Here is a 22,955-nt window from a genome sequence, read left to right as displayed (position 1 = left end):
CCTAGCCATTAGAAATTAAACGACATTAATACTTGTTTACCACGTGCCAATCACGTCATGAATTTAATATGTTTACTCTGTATCTACAAGTTATTTGACTTTAAATCTCAGCGGCTATAAAGCGGAAAGCTCTCGCAATGTATTGTGGTACGTGTAGTCTTTATTGCGTCTACTTCTAACGCGAGTGGTTTCTGTTATAGGAGAAGGCGGACTACCGCTCCCAGGATACACCGCGGCGAGGTTGCTATAGTAATTCAGAAAGCGTACAGACACTCACACAGAGGAGAAAAAGCAGCAGCAGCCATGGGGCAGGATTACTACTCGGTGCTGGAAATTACTCGCGGTGCGGGGGACGCCGACATTAAAAAGGCGTAAGTGTGTGTAGGGGGCAGGTGGGAAGGGACCCCAGTAGATACAAGCAGTAAGCGCTGTGTTTTAATCGAACACTGGCGGAACTTTCCGAACTAATATCGAACTAACGGCAACAGCTTGTCACTGACACACTCACTACCTGCACTGACTGGGCTTCTCTGTGGGTTGGACCATTTTCATTCATTACTGGGGGGACTTGTAATTAATACACTTGTCTGTAGCAGCTACTGGCACGGAGCTATTGTCCTCTAGTGAGAATTACATAGTTACACAGTTACATAATCTGGTTGAAAAATGACAAAGTCCATCAAATCCAACCCCTCCAAATGAAAACCCAGCCCCATACACACACCCCTCCCTACTGTCACATAAATGATATATACCCATATCTATACTAACTATAGAGATTAGTATCACAATAGCCTTTGTTCTGACTCAACTGACTCTTGTAATGGGGGTCACTGTATATAAATATATAAGGGGGATATGATCACTATATATAAATATATAAGGGGATATGATCACTATATATAAATATATAAGGGGGATATGATCACTATATATAAATATATGAGGGATATGATCACTATATATAAATAAATAAGGGGGATATGATCACTATATATAAATAAATAAGGGGATATGATCACTATATATAAATATATAAGGGGATATGATCACTATATATAAATATATAAGGGAATATGATCACTATATATAAATATATAAGGGGATATGATCACTATATATAAATATATAAGGGGGATATGATCACTATATATAAATATATAAGGGGGATATGATCACTATATATAAATATATAAGGGGATATGATCACTATATATAAATATATGAGGGATATGATCACTATATATAAATATATAAGGGGGATATGATCACTATATATAAATATATAAGGGGATATGATCACTATATATAAATATATAAGGGGGATATGATCACTATATATAAATATATAAGGGGATATGATCACTATATATAAATATATAAGTGGGACAGTAATGAAATAGAAATATACTGACTGAATAGTAGCTGATAAGGGCAAGCACAGATTTGGGCATCTTGGTGGGACAGTATTTGGCAGTGGATTTATAATGAATATAATGAGGATTATTTCTGATATTTCAGGTTTCGCAGGTTGGCCCTGAAGTTTCATCCTCTGAAGAACAAGGAACCCTCCGCCCCACACAGATTCAGACAAATTGCAGAAGCCTATGATGTGCTCAGTGACTGTAAGTAGGAAGTTGTTTATATGGTTTGAGCTTTTATGGAGCTCACCGTAGAAAGAACAAGTCCCACTCGCAGCCCTTTGGGTGGTCGCTGAGCTGTAGTTATACAGGGGCTGCTGGTTAAATAACATTAGCAGAAGGCAAATGATTGAGCCCTGACTTAATAATATTCCCTCCCTAGCACATTGTCTCTTTTCATTCACTTGAAAGGATTATTAAACCTGTAAAATAAGTAAATGTAAAATTGATGACAGGGGAATTCTAAGCACCTTTCCAATTTACATTCATTATTTATTTTGTTTTTGTTCCAGGATATTAAGGGATACATGTACTGTTAATATGAATGAATTGTGTTACAACAGCGCCACCTGCTGGTCAGTTTCCCACCAGTCTGACCAGCAAGTAGTCAAGGAAGTTGTCAGGAGAAAGAAAGAGGCTGATGTTCTTCTGCTTAGGAATAAAATTAGAAAACTTTCTCACATCTTTCCTAAGCAGAATGTCAAGACTGATTAGTAATTTAATACACGTAATTACTACATGGCAGCACAGAAACCAGTGCAATTAGCATCAGAATTGAATAATCAGCAAACCTGTAGCATCAGCTTATATTACAGCCAGGGAAGCTCATTTTCTGCTGGATAATTAGTGACGAGCCCTAAGCTTAGCTTCTCAACAGCCAATCAGAGCCCACTGAGCATGTGAGTGTCACAGACACTTTCCAAGATGGTGACCCCCTGTGACAAGTTTGAAGTCCTGGATCATTGCTGCTATTGACAAGCTCAAACTTTAGCCTCGTGCAATAAGGTCACTATATAAAATAGGGCATTTTTAACCAGATTAATTTTCAGGAGATAGTTCTCCTTTAAGCGCATGGGGAAACCCCCCACGACCATTGCCCTCAATGAAACACCCAACAAGCCAACTTATACCACATGCTATGGGAATGCCCGACCATAGTCTCCTACTGGACACAAATAATCCAAACTTTGGCCACGGAGCTGGGATCCCGACGTATTGTGTCTTCCTCGTTCTGCTTACTAGGAATCCTAGACAATGTCCAACCAGGCTGCTTTAGGAACAGAGTCTTTCTATTCTACACCAAAAGAAATGTGATACTACACTTGATGAACCCGAATCCACCTACCGGAGACTCCTGGATCCTCCTAGTTAACTACCCCCTCATTAAGATCACTTATGAGGCCAGAGCTAGTTACAAAAATTTGATAAAATCTGGAGCCCCTGGTGGGAAACAGGACTGGGACCACCAGTAACCTTCACTGTTGCCAAAGTCCGGACTGCCAATGCCCTTTGAGAACTTAATAGACCTCCATATCTAATCAAACCTGACTCACAATTTGCTTCCTAGACTTAATTCAATGACCATGATCTTATGTACTATATAACACCCTGTATCTACTGCACACCTGAACTATATATATGATGGGGGGGTTTTTTTTGGTTTCTTTTTTTTCTTCTTTCTGATTCACTGTATAGTTTTGAATAAAAACAAATAAAAAGTTTCATTCATACAAGTGAAGGTCTAACGCATTTCGTGCCTATTGGGGCACTTACTCATAGGCTGTATTTAGACTTTTAACAGCTTTTTGGTAATTACACCTTTTTTCTTCCTCTAACCAGTGAGTAAAAAAGCCACCTATGATAAATTTGGAGAGGAAGGACTGAAGGGCGGCGTCCCCCTTGAGTTCGGAGGAGAGGAGGCTTGGACTTCTGGCTATGTGTTTCATGGGAACCCGGATAGAACCTTCAACGAATTCTTCGGAGGAGACAATCCCTTTGCAGGTATCAGGAGGGACAGTTTAGACTGAAGAGTAGGACTCTTTGCAACCCCCATTTATACAGGAACCTCCCATGTATTCCCACCCAGGCGATTGAATTACTGTATGGGCCAGATTTGCACTGTCATCAAGTAGGAATCTGATTATCAGACCAAGGAGAGTGTGCAGGGCAAAGAGCTGGTCCATAGCCTCCTTCTGGGGAGCAACTGACAGGGACACCTTCAGTGTGGGGGGCAGGGGTCAATACAGACTTGTCTTTCCGTCTCCACCTTAACCAACTGTCTCCATTTTGTCCTACTGTCTCCATCTTGCCCTACTGTCCCCATCTTGTCCAAATGTTTCCACTATGTTCTACTGTCTCCATCTTGCCCTACTGTCTCCATCTTGCCCTACTGTCTCCATCTTGCCCTACTGTCTCCATCTTGCCGTACTGTCTCCACTGTGTCCTACTGTCTCCACTGTGTCCTACTGTCTCCAATGTGTCCTATTGTCTCCATCTTGCTCTACTGTCTCCAACTTGTCCTATTGTCTCCATCTTGCCTTACTGTTTATGGATGGGACCCCGGTTCCTTTTCCCTAAACTGGTTCTTGACATGACCCTATATATATATATATATGTCAAACACAAGAGTCCTCTGCACTCAACCCATTATCAATATATTTAAGACAGAGGCATTTTGTGCTACTGCTACTGAAAAATGCCTTACCCTTTAAACAAAACAGGGATTGTTTGTCCATATATTGCAATATATTTAAGCTGAACGACTACGTCACACTCATCCCATATCTGGCCAGTCCTATGTTCAATTTTATCTGATTCATTAAGAATTCTATTGCTTCATTATACATTTTACAAAGGGACTAGGTTTTACCTGCAACTTACTAGCTGCTTTCAAAGTAAACCTCCATACTTGGCTGCCCTTTTATTAGACACCAGTGGGATCACCTGACTATAGCTGGGAAGGGTGGGAGCTACAACATGGAGCTGGTCACTGCTCCCTTGTTTATATATATATATATATATATATATATATATATATATATATATATATATATATATATATATATATATATATATATATATATATATATATATATATATAAATAACCCTTGTGAATAAGGACCCAGACCTTATGCTGAAAGTTGGTCCCTGTTTGGCTAAAGAGCTTTGACTACATGAAAGCCCCCCAATGATACAAGTCTCCATGCAAGATCATTATAGTAATTTGCCAATAATTAGTTGTCACTGGAGTCAACTCCCCCCCCCCCTTGCAATTAGTTGAGTGATTGTTTCTCTGCATGGGATTGGCTGTTTGGGCCACATGACCTGTGTGTTACATTCACCTTGCTTATGTTTCCTTCCCACCAAAGATTTCTTCTCACCCGATGGCTCCGATGTGAACACTGGATTTGGGGGTCTGCGGGGGAGAGGGGCAAAAACCCAAGACCCACCCATCGAGCGGGATCTCTACCTCTCACTGGAGGATTTATTCTTTGGTTGCACTAAGAAGATCAAGATATCACGCAGGGTATAACATGGATCCCATGTGGAATATCTCTAGTTAACCCTTTATCCGACATTCTTCCTTCTTTCCCCATCTCCTATCCATGTGGGTCACTGTGCCTTTAAGGGTGAAGACACACAGAGCTACTAGTAGCAGCTACTTGTCACGGCTACAAAACAGACAATAGTGATAATTACCTTTGCTAAGACATAACATGTGTTTTATCAGAGGCAAGTCTCAGTATTGTCTATGGCAGGGTATTTTTGGGCATTTTGTAGCCACATCAAGTAGCCGCTACTAGTAGCCCTGTGTGCTGATTGATTCACACGGGAAGATTTGTTGCCTGTTTTTTTAAAAAGCGAGTCTCAGCGACATGTCCATTGCTTATTTTAGAGGCGAATATTCCTAGTGATTTCGGCTCCCGAGCGACTTCTGTCCCACTGTGCATTGCAACTTGCAAGACTATCTCCGCCCATAGGGCGTACTGCACTGCATCATGGGATAGCAGGCTCACGACTTGACTCCATAGAATCTACGTTGTGCGTTCTTCCGTACGCATTTCCGCTCACGACATGTGTGTACTACGTTTTGCATATTATCGCGGCTACTTGTCTCCTCTTCTATTTGTTACTGACATTTTTCTATACTAAACAATGCTGTTTCTGATCTATCGCCCCGAAAAGGGTCTCTGCGTTTTCAGGCTACTGCCGCTTTCAAATAACATTGTGTGCAGGGTACCCGGTGATTTCCTGGATTTTCTATGTTACGACAAAACGAACAACTTGTCGCCGAGACTCGCTTTTTAAAAACGCGGGCGACAAATCTTCCCGTGTGAATCAACTGTTAGGGTTAGGGTACACAGGCAGATTTGGGGAGCGCTTTGTTTTCCAAACTCGCCCAAAGTTTCCTCATGAGGCAATTATGGGCGACTTTGGAAAATGAAGCGCTCCGAGTGCCTGTCCCCAGGCGATTTTCATTTTTGCCGGCAGAAGGCAGGGAAGGCAGATCGGGGATTAGTCGAAGAGGAAATTTGTCTTCCTGATTCTTGTTGTTCAGCGGGTGGCGGTCCGGGTTGCGGATAAGGTATTTGCAGGTTGGGTAGCGGGTCCAAGCAGGTAAGAATGAGGGTTGCGGGTCCGGGTTTCGGGTACAGGTTGGGTACGGGTTCCAAAAAATGGACCTGCGCAGGACTCTACCCTGACCCTTAACCTCACAAAGACCCTCCTTTCTAAACACATCATTCATGTTGCTGTGTCAAAATGTAGGGGCCGATTCACTAACTTCGAGTGAAGGATTCGAAGTTAAAAAAACTTCGAATTTCGAAGTTTTTTTGGGCTACTTCGACCATCGAATGGGCTACTTCAACCTTCGACTACGACTTCGAATCAAAGGATTCGAAGTAAAAATCGTTCGACCATTCGATAGTCGAATTACTGTCTCTTTAAATAAAACTTCGACCCCCTAGTTCGCCATCTAAAAGCTACCGAAGTCAATGTTAGCCTATGGGGAAGGTCCTCATAGGCTTGGCTAACTTTTTTTGATCGAAGGATATTCCTTCGATCGTTGGATTTAAATCCTTCAAATCGAACGATTTGAAGGATTTAATCGTTCGATCGAAGGAATTATCCTTCGATCTTTCGATCAAACTATCTGCGCTAAATACTTCGACTTCGATATTTGAAGTCGAAGGATTTTAATTCCTAGTCGAATATATCAAGGGTTAATTAACCCTCGATATTCGACCCATAGTGAATCGGCCCCGTAATGTCCCAGAGTTGTATGTATGGCCCTAGGCTGGCAAAGGGTGCTGGGAGTTGTAGTTTATCAACAGAGCTGGTGACTTATTGGTGCTACTGTGCTGCTCAGGTAATGAACGACGACGGACTCACCTCCAGCATCCGGGACAAGATCCTATCGATAGACGTGCGGCCGGGCTGGAGAGAAGGCACTAAAATTACTTTCCAAAATGAAGGAGATCAGGTGAGACCCTTTAACCTTGAAATTGCTGCTGTTCAAGCTGCACTCATTGGGGCTCATTTATCAACACTGGGCACATTTGCCCATGGGCAGTTACCTATAGCAACCAATCAGTGATTAGCTTTTTGAAGCCAGCTGCAAGTAGAACAATGAATGCAGCAATTTGATTGGTTGCTATTGGTTACTGCCCATGGTCAAATTTGCCCAGTGTTGATAAATGACCCCCATTGGGTTTATACATTACCCCCCGTCCCTCAGCAGGGCACTGAGCTACACTGGGATATTTTGCAGGGTCCCAACATTATTCCGGCAGACATCATATTCCTTGTCAAGGAGAAGCCTCACCCCAGATTTAGAAGGCAAGGCAACGATTTGATCTACACGGCAAACATCCAACTGGGAAAGGTAAGGGGCCCGTGTGTCTGTCATTGTGTGCGAGACACGGGATTAGGGTTAAGATGAAAATGAACTGTTATTTAAAGGGGAACTATTGCAAAAATGAAAATGTAATATAAACTTCATCATACTGAAATAAGAAACTTTCTAAATATAATCAATTCAATTGTCCCCTACCCACCCCTAATTTGCATATTCAAATTCGGACTTGGTTCGGTATTCGACCGGATCTTTCACAAAGGATTTGGGAGTTCGGCCGAATCCAAAATAGTGGATTCGGTGCATCCCTACTTTTCCATATTAAATTGTATAAAATACACTTTTTTGTGTAATCAGTGTTTTACTTGTTTTGTTAATGAGGCTTTTACACCTATAGGGTTAGACACAAACTTGTGCCCCGACTATAAAATGCTGATCCCCATTAATATGATAATAATTCCCCAACGGGGCACCTATAAGAGCTGTGAAATCATTAGAATTTTAGAATTGATCTGACACACGGGGAAGACTAATACTGAGCTTTACTCCAGTATTAAAATTTCGGGAGAAAATGTCGCTTAAAATGTCGTTTTTGCACCATTTTTATGTCGTTTGAAAGTCAAGTGTCTCTAAACTTTCTTCACTAAAATATGAAAAGTGTCGGTTGAGTTGAAATTTAGGTGGATTTCTGTTTGTGAAGATGGAGAAAGTATTTTACTCCAGTTTATCATCACTTTTACTCCAAAAATGAACTATCTCTACTTTTATGAATTCCCCCCCCATGTCTCTCTACATGCAGGACTTGTGCAAAAGGCAGTTATTTTGTTACATTTTGTTTGTACTGGAATCAGTTATTTGAGTGAGCTCTAATTCATCTGCTGGGAAAGGAGCCCCCCTATAAGATATATTGGATGTAACTGTCAGTGAATATCTGACACCCAACTGCCGCATGAAGACATAATGAAGAGAAACAGATGCTGAGAGAGGAATAGTGAACATAAACTTGATTATTTCAGAAACAAAGCAGAATATTTAATTGATTGTATTTAGAAAGTTTCTTATTTCCGTATGTTGCAGCTTATATTACATTTTCATGATATTTGCCGAGGAAGTTCAACCTCAAATAGTTAATAATCGCCAGCTAATCTGACCCACATATTATTGCTACAAAATGTATAAATGTCTTGTGTGTTTCAGGCGCTGACAGGCTGCACGGTGGAAGTGGAGACTTTGGACGAGAGACTGTTAAATATTCCTATTAATGATATTGTTCAGTAAGTAACACCCACCCAACCTTTCATTGGACCCATATCTATCTATCTCTCTCTATCCCTCTCTCTATCATCTCTATCTATCCATCTATCTATCTATCTATCTATCTATCCATCTCTCTCTCTCTCTCTCTCTCTATCTATCTATCTATCTATCTATTATCTATCCATCTATCCATCTATCCATCTATCTATCTATTATCTATCTATCTCTCTATTATCTATCCATCTATCTATCTATCTATCTATCTATCTATCTATCTATCTATCTATCTCTCTATTATCTATCCATCTATCTATCTATCTATCTATCTATCTATCTATCTATCTATCTATCTATCTATCTATCTATCTATCTATTATCTATCCATCTATTTATCTATCTATCTATCCATCCATCATCTCTCTCTCTCTCTCTCTCTCTCTCTCTCTCTCTCTCTCTCTCTCTCTCTCTCTCTCTCTCTCTCTCCCTCTCTGTTACATTATTACACATCAGCTGCAGAATTTATTGGGACTGGGGGTACACACCGGGCCCCCGAAGATATTTTTTGCAGGTTGGGAGCCGATTGGTTGCACTGCGGGTAGGGGTTTGTTTGGACCTGAACCTTTCCCAAAAAAAAATCACTGACATTACATGAGCAGAAAGCGCTGGAATTGTTCCGGGGGGAGGTAATATAGGGGCAGATTTATCAAGGGTCGAATAGTAAATTTGAATTTTCGAGTCTCAAAATTCACACGTTTGAATTTTAATCCTCCTGTTCAAATGTAAATTAGAATGTGGGATATATCACACCTCGACACTGGAAACAGTCGAATATTAATTTGAATATCCGCCACCTAAAACCTGCTGAGTTCATGTTAGGGCAGAGACACACGGTCAGATTCGGGGAAATTAGTCGCCCAGTGACAAATCTCCTCTTCCTACGGCGAGTAATCTCCCCGAACTGCCTCCCTGTCGACTAGAATGTAAATTGGATGGCAATCGGTGCTCTTCGTTTTCCGAAGTTGCCTCACAAGGAAACTTTGGGGCGACTTCAGAAAACCAAGCGCTCCCAGTGCCATCTCGCTGGCGATTTAGATTCTACCTGGCAGGAGGCAGTTCAGGGAGATCAGTCGCCCGAAGAAGAGGAGATTTATCGTCAGGCGACTAATCTCCCCGAATGTGACCGTGTGTCTCTGCCCTACAAGTCAATGGCAGAGGTCCGTTGAGCCATTTGGAGAAGTTAATAGCCTTCCTGACATTGGAAAAACCTGATTCATACTAATCAAATTTGATTTGAGTTTTCGCGTCAGAACCATTTGATATTTGACATTCACATTTTTTTCTTAAATAACCTCCCAGTTGAATTGTGAGTATATTCGAATTAACAAAAATTCACATGAATTCGAAATTCAAACTTTGGTAAATGGGCCTCCCCATGTTGCAAATGGTGGGACAGGGGGGAATGTAGGAACCTAAGGGCCTTACACGTGGGCATTCTGGCCTGCGCCCCCCGGTGTTCTGTTTAAAGCCATTCGACCGCAGGCCCAGACTCAATTCTTCGCTGTGGTTCTCTCCTCACAACAACAACAACATGCAAGCGCCAAACACAGGGGGGAGAGACGTGCAGAACACCCGTTTAATGACCCGACTTCTCCTTCTTTTTGTGCCACTGAACCCTCCATCTGTGTCCCAGTGTGTCGTTATTCATAGACTTTTATTCTTTACTGACCAAACCCCATAACCAGCAGCACTTCTTGTTCCCCCCTCTCTCTCTCCCCTCAGCCCCACGTACCACAAAGTGGTCCCAGGAGAAGGAATGCGTCTGCCCAAGGAGCCCAATGTGAAAGGAGATCTCATCATCCAGTTCCACATCCATTTCCCTGAGCACTTGACTCCACACAAGAAGCAGCTGCTACGCAAGGCTCTCCTGGTATAACCTGCGCTTTCCTCATCCGCATCTTGTCCCCTCTGTGCTCAACCCCATCTTGTATTTCAATAAAGATTCTTGGTAAGAACTATGAGAAATGCGCCGTTACTAGAAACTAGTTATTGCACCACTTTGCCTGTTGGGCCACATGTATGGGGGCCTCCCAACAATCTACCCAACTGATATGTGGCCAAGAATTGGGCATGTCCAGCAGGTAGGATTTTGCCTTGGTTTGCCTTTAAAAAATAGTTACCAAAAATGAGGTGTTAGTTCCACACTTTTGCCAAAATATGTAAGCTCACGTGCCTTGCCAAACCCCCTCATTGTACATGAGTCCTACACTTTTTGTGAGCATTATAAGTTTGTAGTGCATTAAAAATCAAGTCCCCAAAAAACCAATGTGACGGAGTAGTAAGTCCATTGTTCACTTACCCTTAGCTCAGGAGCTCTAGTGGGATAGGAGGGAGCATTTAAACCCCAGCCAACAAACATACACCTGTGAATAATTTCTTTCCTACACTATTCGGGGCTCTTACAGACGAGCGTTTTTAGCTGCGCTCCCCTGCGTTTCGGTTTTATGCGTTCAGCCGCAGGAGTAGACTTAATTCTTCAATCGCCGAACGCAGGAAAAATGCAACATGCTGCGTCTCAACCTGCGTTCCTTGCTTACATGCGTCGGTGTGAGTACAGCCCCATTGAAAAGAATTCAGTGCGTCTACTCCTGCGCTCCCCCGCGGCTGAACGCATAAAATCGGAGCGCAGCTAAAAACGCTTGTCTGTAAGACCACGGTGCACTTCCTCTTAACTCAGGGGCCATAGTGAAATAGCAAAGAGTTTTTTAGCCCCAGCCAATTGACATAAATCTAAGTGATTGTGGGGTCTCTAAACCTGCTGTATGGGGAACCCCACAAATGAGACTGTTGCCTTAGCAAATTCCCTTCAGTTACTCTCAGAACAGTTCTGTGCAGATTTGTATTTACACTGTAATGTCAGTGATGGGCACTAGGGGGCAGTGTTCCACAGCAAACCAATGCACCAAGGCAGATAGAGGAGCATTGTGGGTATTTGAGGTACATTAGAGTGTAAGTGTGTTACACACCAGCCTGTCACACACACAAAACCCAAAGCAGAGCTTGTTATACAGTGACTTTATTTTACACCATAAAAACAGAATAAAAAAGCCATTAACCAGTCCGTTTGTCGAAACATTTAATGCAGAGTCTCCCCCCCCATGACCTGAGACACACAGACATGTATATACGTCACGGCTTATTCTGTGTCTGTCCCTTTAACTGGGAACGGGAAGAGGAGCCTGTTTGGAATGTGTAGGAGCCAGTGAACTTGGGGATTGTTGAAATGGAGGGACAGTTGAACTACAACTCCCAGCCTTCAGTTGCCTGGGAGTTGCATTTCATCCAGAGAACCAATGACTGAGCAAGATTGTGTAAGACCATAACCAATCAGCAGCTCTGGCCCCTGCCATAACCCGCGTCGTCACTGTTTTATTTTAAGTTTAATTAAAATCAGTCGTTGCACTTATTAAAGAGACATAAAAACGGTTTGGAACATTTTGGCCAATAAAAGAAGAAAAAGAAAAATACCACATTTAAAGGGAACTTAATTAGTAAGAAATTCTAAAAAGTGTCCCGGAAACTGCAGAGATGGAAACAATTTCAGCAACAAACCCCTAATTTCACCCCAAAACCTCAAATAAGAAATGCCCATTCGCCTCCTGCTCTAGTCACGCCCAGAAACCAGCTCTCCAGGGAGTTGCTGGGAGTTAGTGGTAAAACAAAAAGTGGTACAAATCTTGCTGTAAACAATTCTAAGGCTGGAGAAGTAATTAGCTCCGTATTTATTATCAACGGGGTCTCCGCAGGCTCAGAAAGGGGCTTCCCGGGATCTTTGGGCCGACATCATGGCTCTCTTCAGCTGCTCGTAAGTCACAAACATGACGACGTTCCAGGATCCCAACCTCAGGAAAGACGGCATGAACCTGCGGACAGACAGCAAAAGCTCAGTCTCTCGACAGTTATCATTTAAAGGGGAAGTTAATCTTAAAGGGATACTGTCATGGGTAAAAAAAAAAATTAATATCAATATATAATCAGTTAATAGTGCTGCTCCAGCAGAATTCTGCATTGAATCCGTTTCTCAAAAGAGCAAACTGTTTTTTTTTATATTTAATTTTGAAATCTGACATGAGGCTAGACATATTGTCAGTTTCCCAGCTGCCTCCAGTCATGTGACTTGTGCTCTGAAACACTTCAATCACTCTTTACTGCAAGTTGGAGTGATATCACCCCCTCCCTTTCCCCCCAGCAGCCTAACAGAACAATGGGAAGGTAACCAGATAGCAGCTCCCTAACACAAGATAACAGCTGAGTGGTAGATCTAAGAACAACACTCAATAGTAAAATCCAGGTCCCACTGAGACACATTCAGTTACATTGAGTAGGAGAAACAACAGGCTGCCAGAAAGCAGTTCCATCCTAAAGTGCTGGCTCTTTCTGAAATCACATGACCAGGCAAAATGAGCTGAGATGCACCTACACACCAATATTACAACTAAATACACTTGCTGGTTCAGGAATGACATTTTATATTGTACAGTCAATTATTTTCAGTGTCATTTAGAAATAAAAACAACATCATAAAAAACATGACAGAATCCCTTAGAATTGTCAATTCTAATTTTCGAGTTGGATTTTTGGTCAAATTCGAGTGGGGAATAATCCAAACTCGAATTCAAAGTGGAGATTTATCATACCTGAACCCTGGGAACAATTTGAATTAGACTTTTCACCACCTTAAACCTGCCAAGTTCATGTAGAAGTCAATGGCAGAGGTCCTGGGACCCATTTGAAGATGTTGATGGCTTTGCGGACATTTGAGTTTTTGTCAGAGAAAAAACTAGATTCGAGTTTAGTCGATTTTGATTCGAATTTTCGGGTCCTTAATATTCGTTCGATTTTTTTCTTAAATATACTATATAATTAGAGCTCGGCTCTATTCAATAAATACATTGCTTTAAGGCAATGTTTAGTTGGTTGCTATGGGTTACTAGACCTAGAGCACAAGTTTTATGGGCAAACGTTATGTTGTTGATGTGATTCCACAGTCCCTAGCAACCAGGAAAGGGTTGGAAGCTGCAATGGGCAGGGGGTTAATACTTCAGACTGCAGGGAGTTGCTCCTATGAGCAGAGCACATTACTTACCCCTTGTAGAAAGCCTGGGGCCCCTCCTTTCTGAACATGGTGAGAGCACAGTTGAGGGCACTGGTGTATTGGCCCTTGGCAGAGTTCATGTATCTTGTCTTCACTACATCGACTGGAGACGCAATCACCGTGGTACAGAAGCCGGCTCCGAAGGCGGAGGTGAAATGACAGGGTAGATTGTCTGTTGGGGGACAAGACAGCAAGTGAGTCAATATAGGAGCCTGGAGTAAGTACCACGGCCGTCTGTAGCACTACTACAACTCCCATCTGAAATACTAGACATTATGGAACATTGATATTAGGGATGCACCGAATCCACTATTTGGGATTCAGCCGAATTCCCGAATCCTTGGTGAAAGATTCGTCTGAATACCGAATCTAATCCTAATTTGCAAATTAGGATTTGGTTCGGTATTCAGCCGAATCTTTCACCAAGGTTTCGGGAATTCGGGCGAATCTTTCACCAATGCTGGAACTTTCACCAAGGATTCGGGAATTTGGCCGAATCCCAAATAGTGGATTCGGTGCATCCCTAATATCAATCTTCAATAATGTCTTTGCATATGCAAATTAGGAGCAGGAAAAAAAATCTTTTCACGAAAAGTCACGTGATTTCCCTACCCGCCCCTAAATTACAATGCAAATTAGGATCTGGATCCGGTTTGGCACAAGGATTCTGCCGAATATGAATCCTGCTGAAAAATGCCAAATCCCGAACTGAACTGATGCATCCCTAATTGATGTCTGCCCCAAATGCTGCCTTCTTGCCCTATTGATCCCCACTCCCTACACTCTGTAGCACCCGCACTATAAGCAGCGTTCAGCTAAACTGCCCCCTAATTGCACCCCATAAGCTGCCCAGGATCCCACTTCTACAGTCCCGAATGGTATGACCCACCTGTCATGATGTTGGCTTTCAGGATGGCATCTTTAATAAGATCATAGGTGACCAGCTCCGTGCAGTTGACTAATGCGTTTCGGGTAATATTGGGGGCTGTACCTGTGGGAAGAAACAACAATGTTATGTTGGATCCAATGCGAGTTCTACAGATCCATTGCAATTAAGGAAGGAAAAGGATTACTCTCTGGCAGCCACTTTAGCGCATTGAAACCTCCTGAAACTCAACAGGAGCCATTTCTCCATCAGTTGCCTTCTGCTACATTGTTTCAGGTGTAAGAGACAGCAGTGCAGAGATGAGAAATGGACACTGCTTTCGATTGCAGTGCAATTTACACACAACTTTAAAACTAAATGTCTAATGTATAGTAGGAAATGAATTGCAACCCCCCCAGCCTAGGAATACAAAAAGTTACCTTTCCAGAGTCCGCGCATTCCTTCCTCCCTGGCAATGGTGCGATAAGCGTCCATCGTCCCCTTGTAGCGTCTGTTAGTGGAGGAGTTGGCCTGAGCTTGGAAACGAACCTTCACCACATCTGTGGGCTGGGCCAGTGCCACCGCCATAGCACCCGTAGTGCACCCAGCAGCCAGTCTGCTCCCAATGCCGACATCTGCAAAAAGGCCCCAGTTACCAAAGTGACACACAGCCTAGTTACATCATCCAAAGGGCTAGTAGTTACTGCTTCCTAGAGCCGAGGGGAGTAAAGGACAGTGGCAGGTTTAATACATTGAAACAAGGATTCACCGTGGCCCTGGTTCCTAGAATTGTGTAGCGGCAGAACCCAAGGTTGCAGTTTCCAGAGTGTCCACAGGGGGGTGTCAAATCAACATTTAAAAGAAGTGAATGTAAAACTGATGAGGGGGCTATTCTAAGCACTTTTGCAATGTACATTCGTTAATTATTTAGTTTTCATTCCAAGATATTAAGGGATACATGTACTGTTAATATGAATGAATTTTGTTACAACAGCGCCACCTGCTGGTCAGTTTCCCACCAGTCTGACCAGCAAGTAGTCAAGGAAGTTGTCAGGAGAAAGAAAGAGGCTGATGTTCTTCTGCTTAGGAATAAAATTAGAAACCTTTCTCACATCTTTCCTAAGCAGAAGAACATCAGCCTCTTTCTTTCTCCTGACAACTTCCTTGACTACTTGCTGGTCAGACTGGTGGGAAACTGACCAGCAGGTGGCGCTGTTGTAACATTCATTCATATTAACAGTACATGTATCCCTTAATATCTTGTGATTAAAAAATGAATAATGAATGTAAATTACAAAGGTGCTTAGAATATCCGCCTCATTCATTTTACACTTATTTTAATGGTTTACTTATCCTTTAAAAGGACTGCAGCATTTTCTGTTTGCCTTCTACTTTATGCTGGTGCCCAACCTGCAGTCATAGCATTATGCAGGATACAGTGGCTAACAGATAAGCTCTGTAGTATACAATGAAATTCTACAGTTTCTGGTATCTGCTGTGTATCCTGTGCCTTTCTCCTTTCAGCTTTGAATGGTTGCCCCATGGCTACACAGCAGCTTGTTCATATAAACTATAGTAGTACTTATCTGTTATCTTCTGTGTATCCTGTGCTTGAATGGCTGCCCCCATGGCTACACAGCAGCTTGTTTATATAAACTATAGTAGTAGTACTTATCTGTTATCTACTGTGTATCCTGTGCTTGAATGGCTGCCCCCATGGCTACACAGCAGCTTGTTCATATAAACTATAGTAGTACTTATCTGTTATCTTCTTTGTATCCTGTGCTTGAATGGCTGCCCCTATGGCTACACAGCAGCTTGTTTATATAAACTATAGTAGTACTTATCTGTTATCTACTGTGTATCCTGTGCTTGAATGGCTGCCCCCATGGCTACACTGCAGCTTGTTTATATAAACTATAGTAGTACTTATCTGTTATCTACTGTGTATCCTGTGCTTGAATGGCTGCCCCCATGGCTACACAGCAGCTTGTATATATAAACTATAGTAGTACTTATCTGTTATCTACTGTGTATCCTGTGCTTGAATGGCTGCCCCCATGGCTACACAGCAGCTTGTTTATATAAACTATAGTAGTACTTATCTGTTATCTACTGTGTATCCTGTGCTTGAATGGCTGCCCCCATGGCTACACAGTAGCTTGTTTATATAAACTATAGTAGTACTTATCTGTTATCTACTGTGTATCCTGTGCTTGAATGGCTGCCCCCATGGCCACACAGCAGCTTGTTTATATAAACTATATTAGTACTTATCTGTTATCTACTGTGTATCCTGTGCTTGAATGGCTGCCCCCATGGCTACACAGCAGCTTGTTTATATAAACTATAGTAGTACTTATCTGTTATCTACTGTGTATCCTGTGCTTGAATGGCTGCCCCCATGGCTACACAGCAGCTTGTTTATATAAACTATAATAGTACTTATCTGTTATCTACTGTGTATCCTGTGCTTGAATGGCTGCCCCCATGGCTACACAGCAGCTTGTTTATAAAAACCCTTTTGTTTCTTGGGGTTACTGTTACCAATCAACTACCACCTTAACCAGTTGATTGCCAGGGGCTCAGCCCAGCAGTGACACAAAGAATAATTGACTTACGTTCGGATCCTTTGGTGTAAAATTGCTTGACAGAGTCGTACAGGCCAATACGGACCGAGGCAAAGCTCATCTGGCGCTGTAGGCCGGCAACCAGGCCATTGTACAGACTCTTGGGCCCTTCCATCTTCACCATAGTCGAGATGGTCCCAAAGACTCCCTTGTACTGAGCAGTCTTCATGTTAACGGCCTTGGACTCCCCTTGGACCTGCAGAAGAGTTAAACTCAGTTCCTGCTCCAGGTATTGGTACTGACCCACATGGTGCCTAGAAATGACCCTTATTGGTACTGAGATAATGAAACCTCTTCTATAGCCCAAACTGCTCCATATAAATACTGGCTCTATCACCCAACTGGACTTACCTGGAGTCGGACCTTGGCCGTGTCCAGAGGGAAGGTGAACAGGTCGGCTATACAGGCTGCTGTCCCAGCGCCAATGAATTTCACCGCCGCAGTGGGAGGGACATCAGTGGGCTTGAATCCAACCATTGTGTGAGGCTATTCCCTGCGGGGACGACTGGATTCCAGAGAAAAGTGCGATGTAGTGAGAAGACAAGACAAATAAACTCTGCCGGAGTCTATGGGACAGAATAAAATACTGATATTAAATACCATAATGTACATTCTACTGCTCAACTGGAATTGTCATTGTGTCTGTGGCTTCTAATATCCTTATCATTTACAGTAGGGGGTACATTATCCCTTATAATACATGAGTGATACTCAGAGTTCCCTGTATAACTCAGCCTGCAGCCTTGTGCCTTTATATGGTCACAGAACAACCCCTCAGTGACTTCTAATATCCTTATCATTTACAGTAGGGGGTACATTATCCCTTATAATACATGAGTGATACTCAGAGTTCCCTGTATAACTCAGCCTGCAGCCTTGTGCCTTTATATGGTCACAGAACAACCCCTCAGTGACTTCTAATATCCTTATCATTTACAGTAGGGGGTACATTATCCCTTATAATACATGAGTGATACTCAGAGTTCCCTGTATAACTCAGCCTGCAGCCTTGTGTCTTTATATGGTCACAGAACAACCCCTCAGTGACTTCTAATATCCTTATCATTTACAGTAGGGGGTACATTATCCCTTATAATACATGAGTGATACTCAGAGTTCCCTGTATAACTCAGCCTGCAGCCTTGTGTCTTTATATGGTCACAGAACAACCCCTCAGTGACTTCTAATATCCTTATAATTTACAGTAGGGGGTACATTGTATCTATAACCTTCACAATATTCACAATTACACCACAAAGAGTAAAACTGAAGCTGTACTTTGGCCAGAGGAAGAGACTAATGACACATGTAGCAGTTATAATTGACAAAGTAAAATATAAATAAGGCAATAAAAGAAACGGTTTTATGTTCCCAGAGTACAAAGTTCTGTGTTGAATGTTCCAGGCTTTTAGCTCTATCAGGATACTTATAAGAGAAAGTATAGGTTTATATAAGGGAAGGTATATTTTTAAATAAGGGAGTGTATAGGTTAATATAAGGGAAGGTATAGGTTAATATAAGGGAGGCAACAGAGTCATCTGCCTTTTTCCAGCCTTGGGTTCCAAATGGCCAATTTATCGCTGATGAAGGGGCTGGGGCAGCAATTGGGGCCCCTGATCGTGTGCCACAGGCTGTGGGATTATTTGTACAGAATGAGTATATAAATCTGTATCCAGGCAATGGCTACACAACTCCCAGCCCCCACAGTGACACAGGCTGCAGGGTTCTCCCCCCACCCACACAGGGAGACCTTACAACCCCCACCCTATATTAACAGTCTGCAGGATTTGAGACAAACATCTCCCTCCTCCCCTGGGGCCTTTCACCCACACTGAGACAGTTCCACCCAGGGACACACTGTCTTTTTGTTCCGTTACACAAGTGACAAGAATAATTTTCATTTCAAGCTCCAGAACAAGGCGACTTTCCCAAAATATCCTGCGGGGGGAGCTGCAGGGACTCCCCGTGGGAAAGGGCCAGTGGATGAAGCCAGAGATACTTTGTATCATTCTCTGTACAGTAACCAATCAGAAGTCAGAGTTGTATCTGTATCACTAACCATTTCCTCTTTTGTATTGGCCACTTACAGGACTTGCTTTGGGAACCCAATTGTCTTTAAAATTAACCCTCCTATTTGCAGATGCAGATTAGTTGTTGCTAATGTTTTCCCTTTTCTCATTGCAAAGTGTTTGTTATTCAGCCGAAATATTAAGGATTTTTCAGAATAGTAGCGAGGGGGTGCTGGGAGTAGGGGGTGCTGGGAGTAAGGTTGCTGGGAGTAAGGGTGCTGGAAGTACGGGTTTCTTGGAGTAAGGTTGCTGGGAGTAGGGGGTGCTGGGAGTAGGGGGTGCTGGGAGTAGGGGGTGCTGGGAGTAGGGGGTGCTGGGAGTAGAAAAAAGTTTGTGAATATGCTGATGGGGAGGGGGGAGGGGTACATAGAATAGGGGGAAGGCTATTGAGCAGCAGGGGGAGGAAGAGCCCATGAACTTGAGGCTACAAATTCACTTGACACCCACTTTCTCAGTTGCACCACGAGTGGGTGGGGCCCACAGGGAAATAACTTATAAAAGCAGAGAACAAACAAAACCTAAATAGTTTAATCACACTCAATTTACACTGTGATAAGTAAGTCTTGCTTGTTTTTGGAAAACTCAATAAAAATGTTGAAAAGAACAAACAAAACCCAAGAGATATAGGGGGTTATGTAATAAAAGGCACTAAGTTTGCCCAGGAGCAGTGACTGATAGCAACCAATCAGCATGTAGCATTTACTGGTCACCTTTATAAAAGCCGGCATCTTATTGGTTGCTGTGCGTTACTGCTCCTGGGCAAACTTAGTGCCTTTTATTACATTTGGGGAAAAGGAGAAGAGTCCAGTGTTGGATTTGGGTTCCAGGGACCCATCAGTGACCCCAAAATCACACACTTCTATTCTTCATACAGAATGGGCAAAGCCCGTGGTACAGACCTGGTACCCCTAATCCCCAATGTGTGTATGACACCCCCCAATCAGCAGACATTACCTTATGTGAGAATGGCAGGAGGGCTGCGAGAGCTGCTGGAGGATCAGGATTCTCTGAAGGCGTCTCGCCCGTCTGATTTGCCGCTGGCTCGGAATATTTGGTACTCTTGACTTGCCATAGAAACGCGCTGGGAAACTGGGTGCCTTAAAATCATAATCCTTATGCTGCGATGGGAAGAGAGAGAAATGTTAATGGAACAATGGGGTGAGCCTTCCAGCTCCCAGGCAATTACAGACCAGATCCTTTAAATCTGCTATCTGGTTGCTATAGTCACCGGCCATAGCAACGTGGCAGCGGTATGAAAGTCAAAATTCAACAGAAAAAGGAGACAAAATGACATCATGTCAAGAGGAAGAAGAAAGTAGATTATTCCAAAAGGAAGACCATCTGCAAAGTTGCTGCCAGTGTGTGACTTATTGCTAAACCCCAGAGGTTGCCAAAGGGCTAAGGGGTAGAAATAGGGGTAAAGCAGAAATATAGTGGGAATGGGGAGTGTAGCCTTGAAACACACTGACATTGAGATACATAGAGATACATAGAGACATATAGAGATACATAGAGATACATAGAGATACATAGAGATACATAGAGATACATAGAGATACATAGAGATACATAGAGAGATATAGAGAGATAATGAGGTGACACTCTAATGCCAGTGTATAAATGTACCAACTGCAACTGTGCTGCCAATGTTCACACATCCAACAAACTTGATCCCAATCAAACACTCTATAGAGAATGAACGACTCCCTGATGGGCTTACACTACATGCATCTGAGCGCCGGCAGTTCAACTACATCTCCCAGCATGCTCTCTTACATTAAAGCTGCAGCTCAGACACAGGCTGAAGCACCTGCTGGGAGTCAGTACAGAGGCAGTGACCGAGGACAGAAGATAACGGAGAGACTGGGGGAGGGGAGCACAAAGCCTGCAGGGAGTAGTGTCGGTTGGAAGCCATAATAAAGGGATTCCCTGTACAAGGAGCGTTACACAACCAAGGAACAAAGGAGGAATCCAGCCTGCATGAACTACAACTCTCAGCAAGGTGATCTTGCCTAATGTAGTCAGTGTCTGGCAAGTTCAAAAGTGGGAACTTACATAGAAATCCGGCATAAGTCAGATGGCAGAGCACAACGCAGGGAGTTACTCTGGCTTTTATATGGGAAGGGAGTTAGAAGCACAGACACTGGATAACAGGGAGTTGTGGAGACACTGGGAGTTAGAGCAGTAGCAGGGTGTTAAAGTTAGAGAGGTAGCAGGGAGTTAGAGAGGTAGCAGGGAGTAAGAGTTAGAGAGGTAGCAGGGAGTTAGAGAGGTAGCAGGGAGTAAGAGTTAGAGAGGTAGCAGGGAGTTAGAGAGGTAGCAGGGAGTAAGAGTTAGAGAGGTAGCAGGGAGTAAGAGTTAGAGAGGTAGCAGGGAGTAAGAGTTAGAGAGGTAACAGGGAGTAAGAGTTAGAGAGGCAGCAGGGAGTAAGAATTAGAGAGGTAACAGGGAGTTAGAGTTAGAGAGGTAACAGGGAGTTAGAGTTAGAGAGGCAGCAGGGAGTAAGAATTAGAGAGGTAACAGGGAGTTAGAGTTAGAGAGGTAACAGGGAGTTAGAGAGGTAACAGGGAGTTAGAGAGGTAACAGGGAGTTAGAGAGGTAGCAGGGAGTTAGAGAGGTAGCAGGGAGTTAGAGAGGTAGCAGGGAGTAAGAGTTAGAGAGGTAGCAGGGAGAAAGAGTTAGAGAGGTAGCAGGGAGTTAGAGAGGTAGCAGGGAGTAAGAGTTAGAGAGGTAGCAGGGAGTAAGAGTTAGAGAGGTAGCAGGGAGTAAGAGTTAGAGAGGTAACAGGGAGTTAGAGTTAGAGAGGTAACAGGGAGTTAGAGTTAGAGAGGTAACAGGGAGTTAGAGAGGTAACAGGGAGTTAGAGAGGTAACAGGGAGTTAGAGAGGTAACAGGGAGTTAGAGAGGTAACAGGGAGTTAGAGAGGTAGCAGGGAGTTAGAGAGGTAGCAGGGAGTTAGAGAGGTAGCAGGGAGTTAGAGAGGTAGCAGGGGCAGATTAGCGCCGGTGTCGGTAGGAGGTGGGAGGGGGGAGGGGAGACAGAGCTCAGGTCACTTACCGGCGGATATAAAGGGAATGTTCCACAGCGGGAATTGGGGGGTCGGGCTGTCAGATCTGATGATCTCGGGGACTGATTGTCCTCAAATCGGACTGAAGAAATTTGAGGCAGAGTCTGTTCCATTCTGTCCTTTATATAGAGACCGGCGGGGGGGGGGTGATAACTCATAGCCCCGCCCACAGCCCCCCCCCATTTTCCTGCTACAACCTGGAACCTCCCCCCTGTCCCATAGATATAAAGTCTCAGCCTGGGGTCGGGGCTCAATATTATACAGTGTGTAAATAACTTGCTCCATTAGATACAATGAGATACAATGAGATACAATGAGATACAAAGAGTCAGATCCCGGGGGAGAGAGAAGTCGCTGGGGCCAGAGACTGATTTGTCCCTCCAGTTCCTCAGAACGATCCAGTGATACAAAGAATTAGTCTCTGGGATCCTCGGGGGCGGGGTCTCATAGCGCAGCTCGTGTCCAGCAGTTCTGGGGTAACATTTCCCCCGTGTCCTGTGATTGGATGTGCCCGGGGCAGGGAGACTGCTGGGCGATACCAAGTGATTGTGCGGCACAGGGGCCAGTCTTTCCTACACCAGTAACTGACACAAGGAGCTTACACTTACTGCTCAGCACTTCCGGGCTGCGTTTAAAGTT

The 22,955-nt window shown here is 43.4% G+C and overlaps 2 protein-coding genes across 2 annotated transcripts; one reads left to right on the top strand and one right to left on the bottom strand.

Moving 5' to 3' along the window:
* The first annotated feature begins 287 nt into the window (after positions 1 to 287).
* Positions 288 to 10,545, top strand: dnajb13.S (DnaJ heat shock protein family (Hsp40) member B13 S homeolog). Its single transcript, NM_001096424.1, is given in 8 exon segments — positions 288 to 371; positions 1,522 to 1,625; positions 3,261 to 3,422; positions 4,791 to 4,948; positions 6,791 to 6,904; positions 7,193 to 7,306; positions 8,474 to 8,550; positions 10,313 to 10,545. Coding segments are annotated over 8 exon segments (951 nt in total). The 5' UTR covers positions 288 to 303; the 3' UTR covers positions 10,467 to 10,545.
* Positions 10,546 to 11,590: 1,045 nt separating this feature from the next.
* On the bottom strand, positions 11,591 to 22,374 carry ucp2.S (uncoupling protein 2 (mitochondrial, proton carrier) S homeolog). Its single transcript, NM_001091378.1, is given in 8 exon segments — positions 11,591 to 12,453; positions 13,677 to 13,857; positions 14,575 to 14,676; positions 14,991 to 15,185; positions 17,172 to 17,376; positions 17,532 to 17,746; positions 20,204 to 20,367; positions 22,307 to 22,374. Coding segments are annotated over 6 exon segments (924 nt in total). The 5' UTR covers positions 17,658 to 17,746; positions 20,204 to 20,367; positions 22,307 to 22,374; the 3' UTR covers positions 11,591 to 12,338.
* Between the last annotated feature and the right edge of the window lie 581 nt (positions 22,375 to 22,955).

The sequence above is a fragment of the Xenopus laevis genome, chromosome 2S, assembly GCF_017654675.1.
Source record: "Xenopus laevis strain J_2021 chromosome 2S, Xenopus_laevis_v10.1, whole genome shotgun sequence".
NCBI classification, from domain to species: Eukaryota; Metazoa; Chordata; class Amphibia; order Anura; family Pipidae; genus Xenopus; species Xenopus laevis.
The sequence above is the reverse complement of the archived record's forward strand: the minus strand, read 5'-3'. Positions and strand labels throughout refer to the sequence as shown.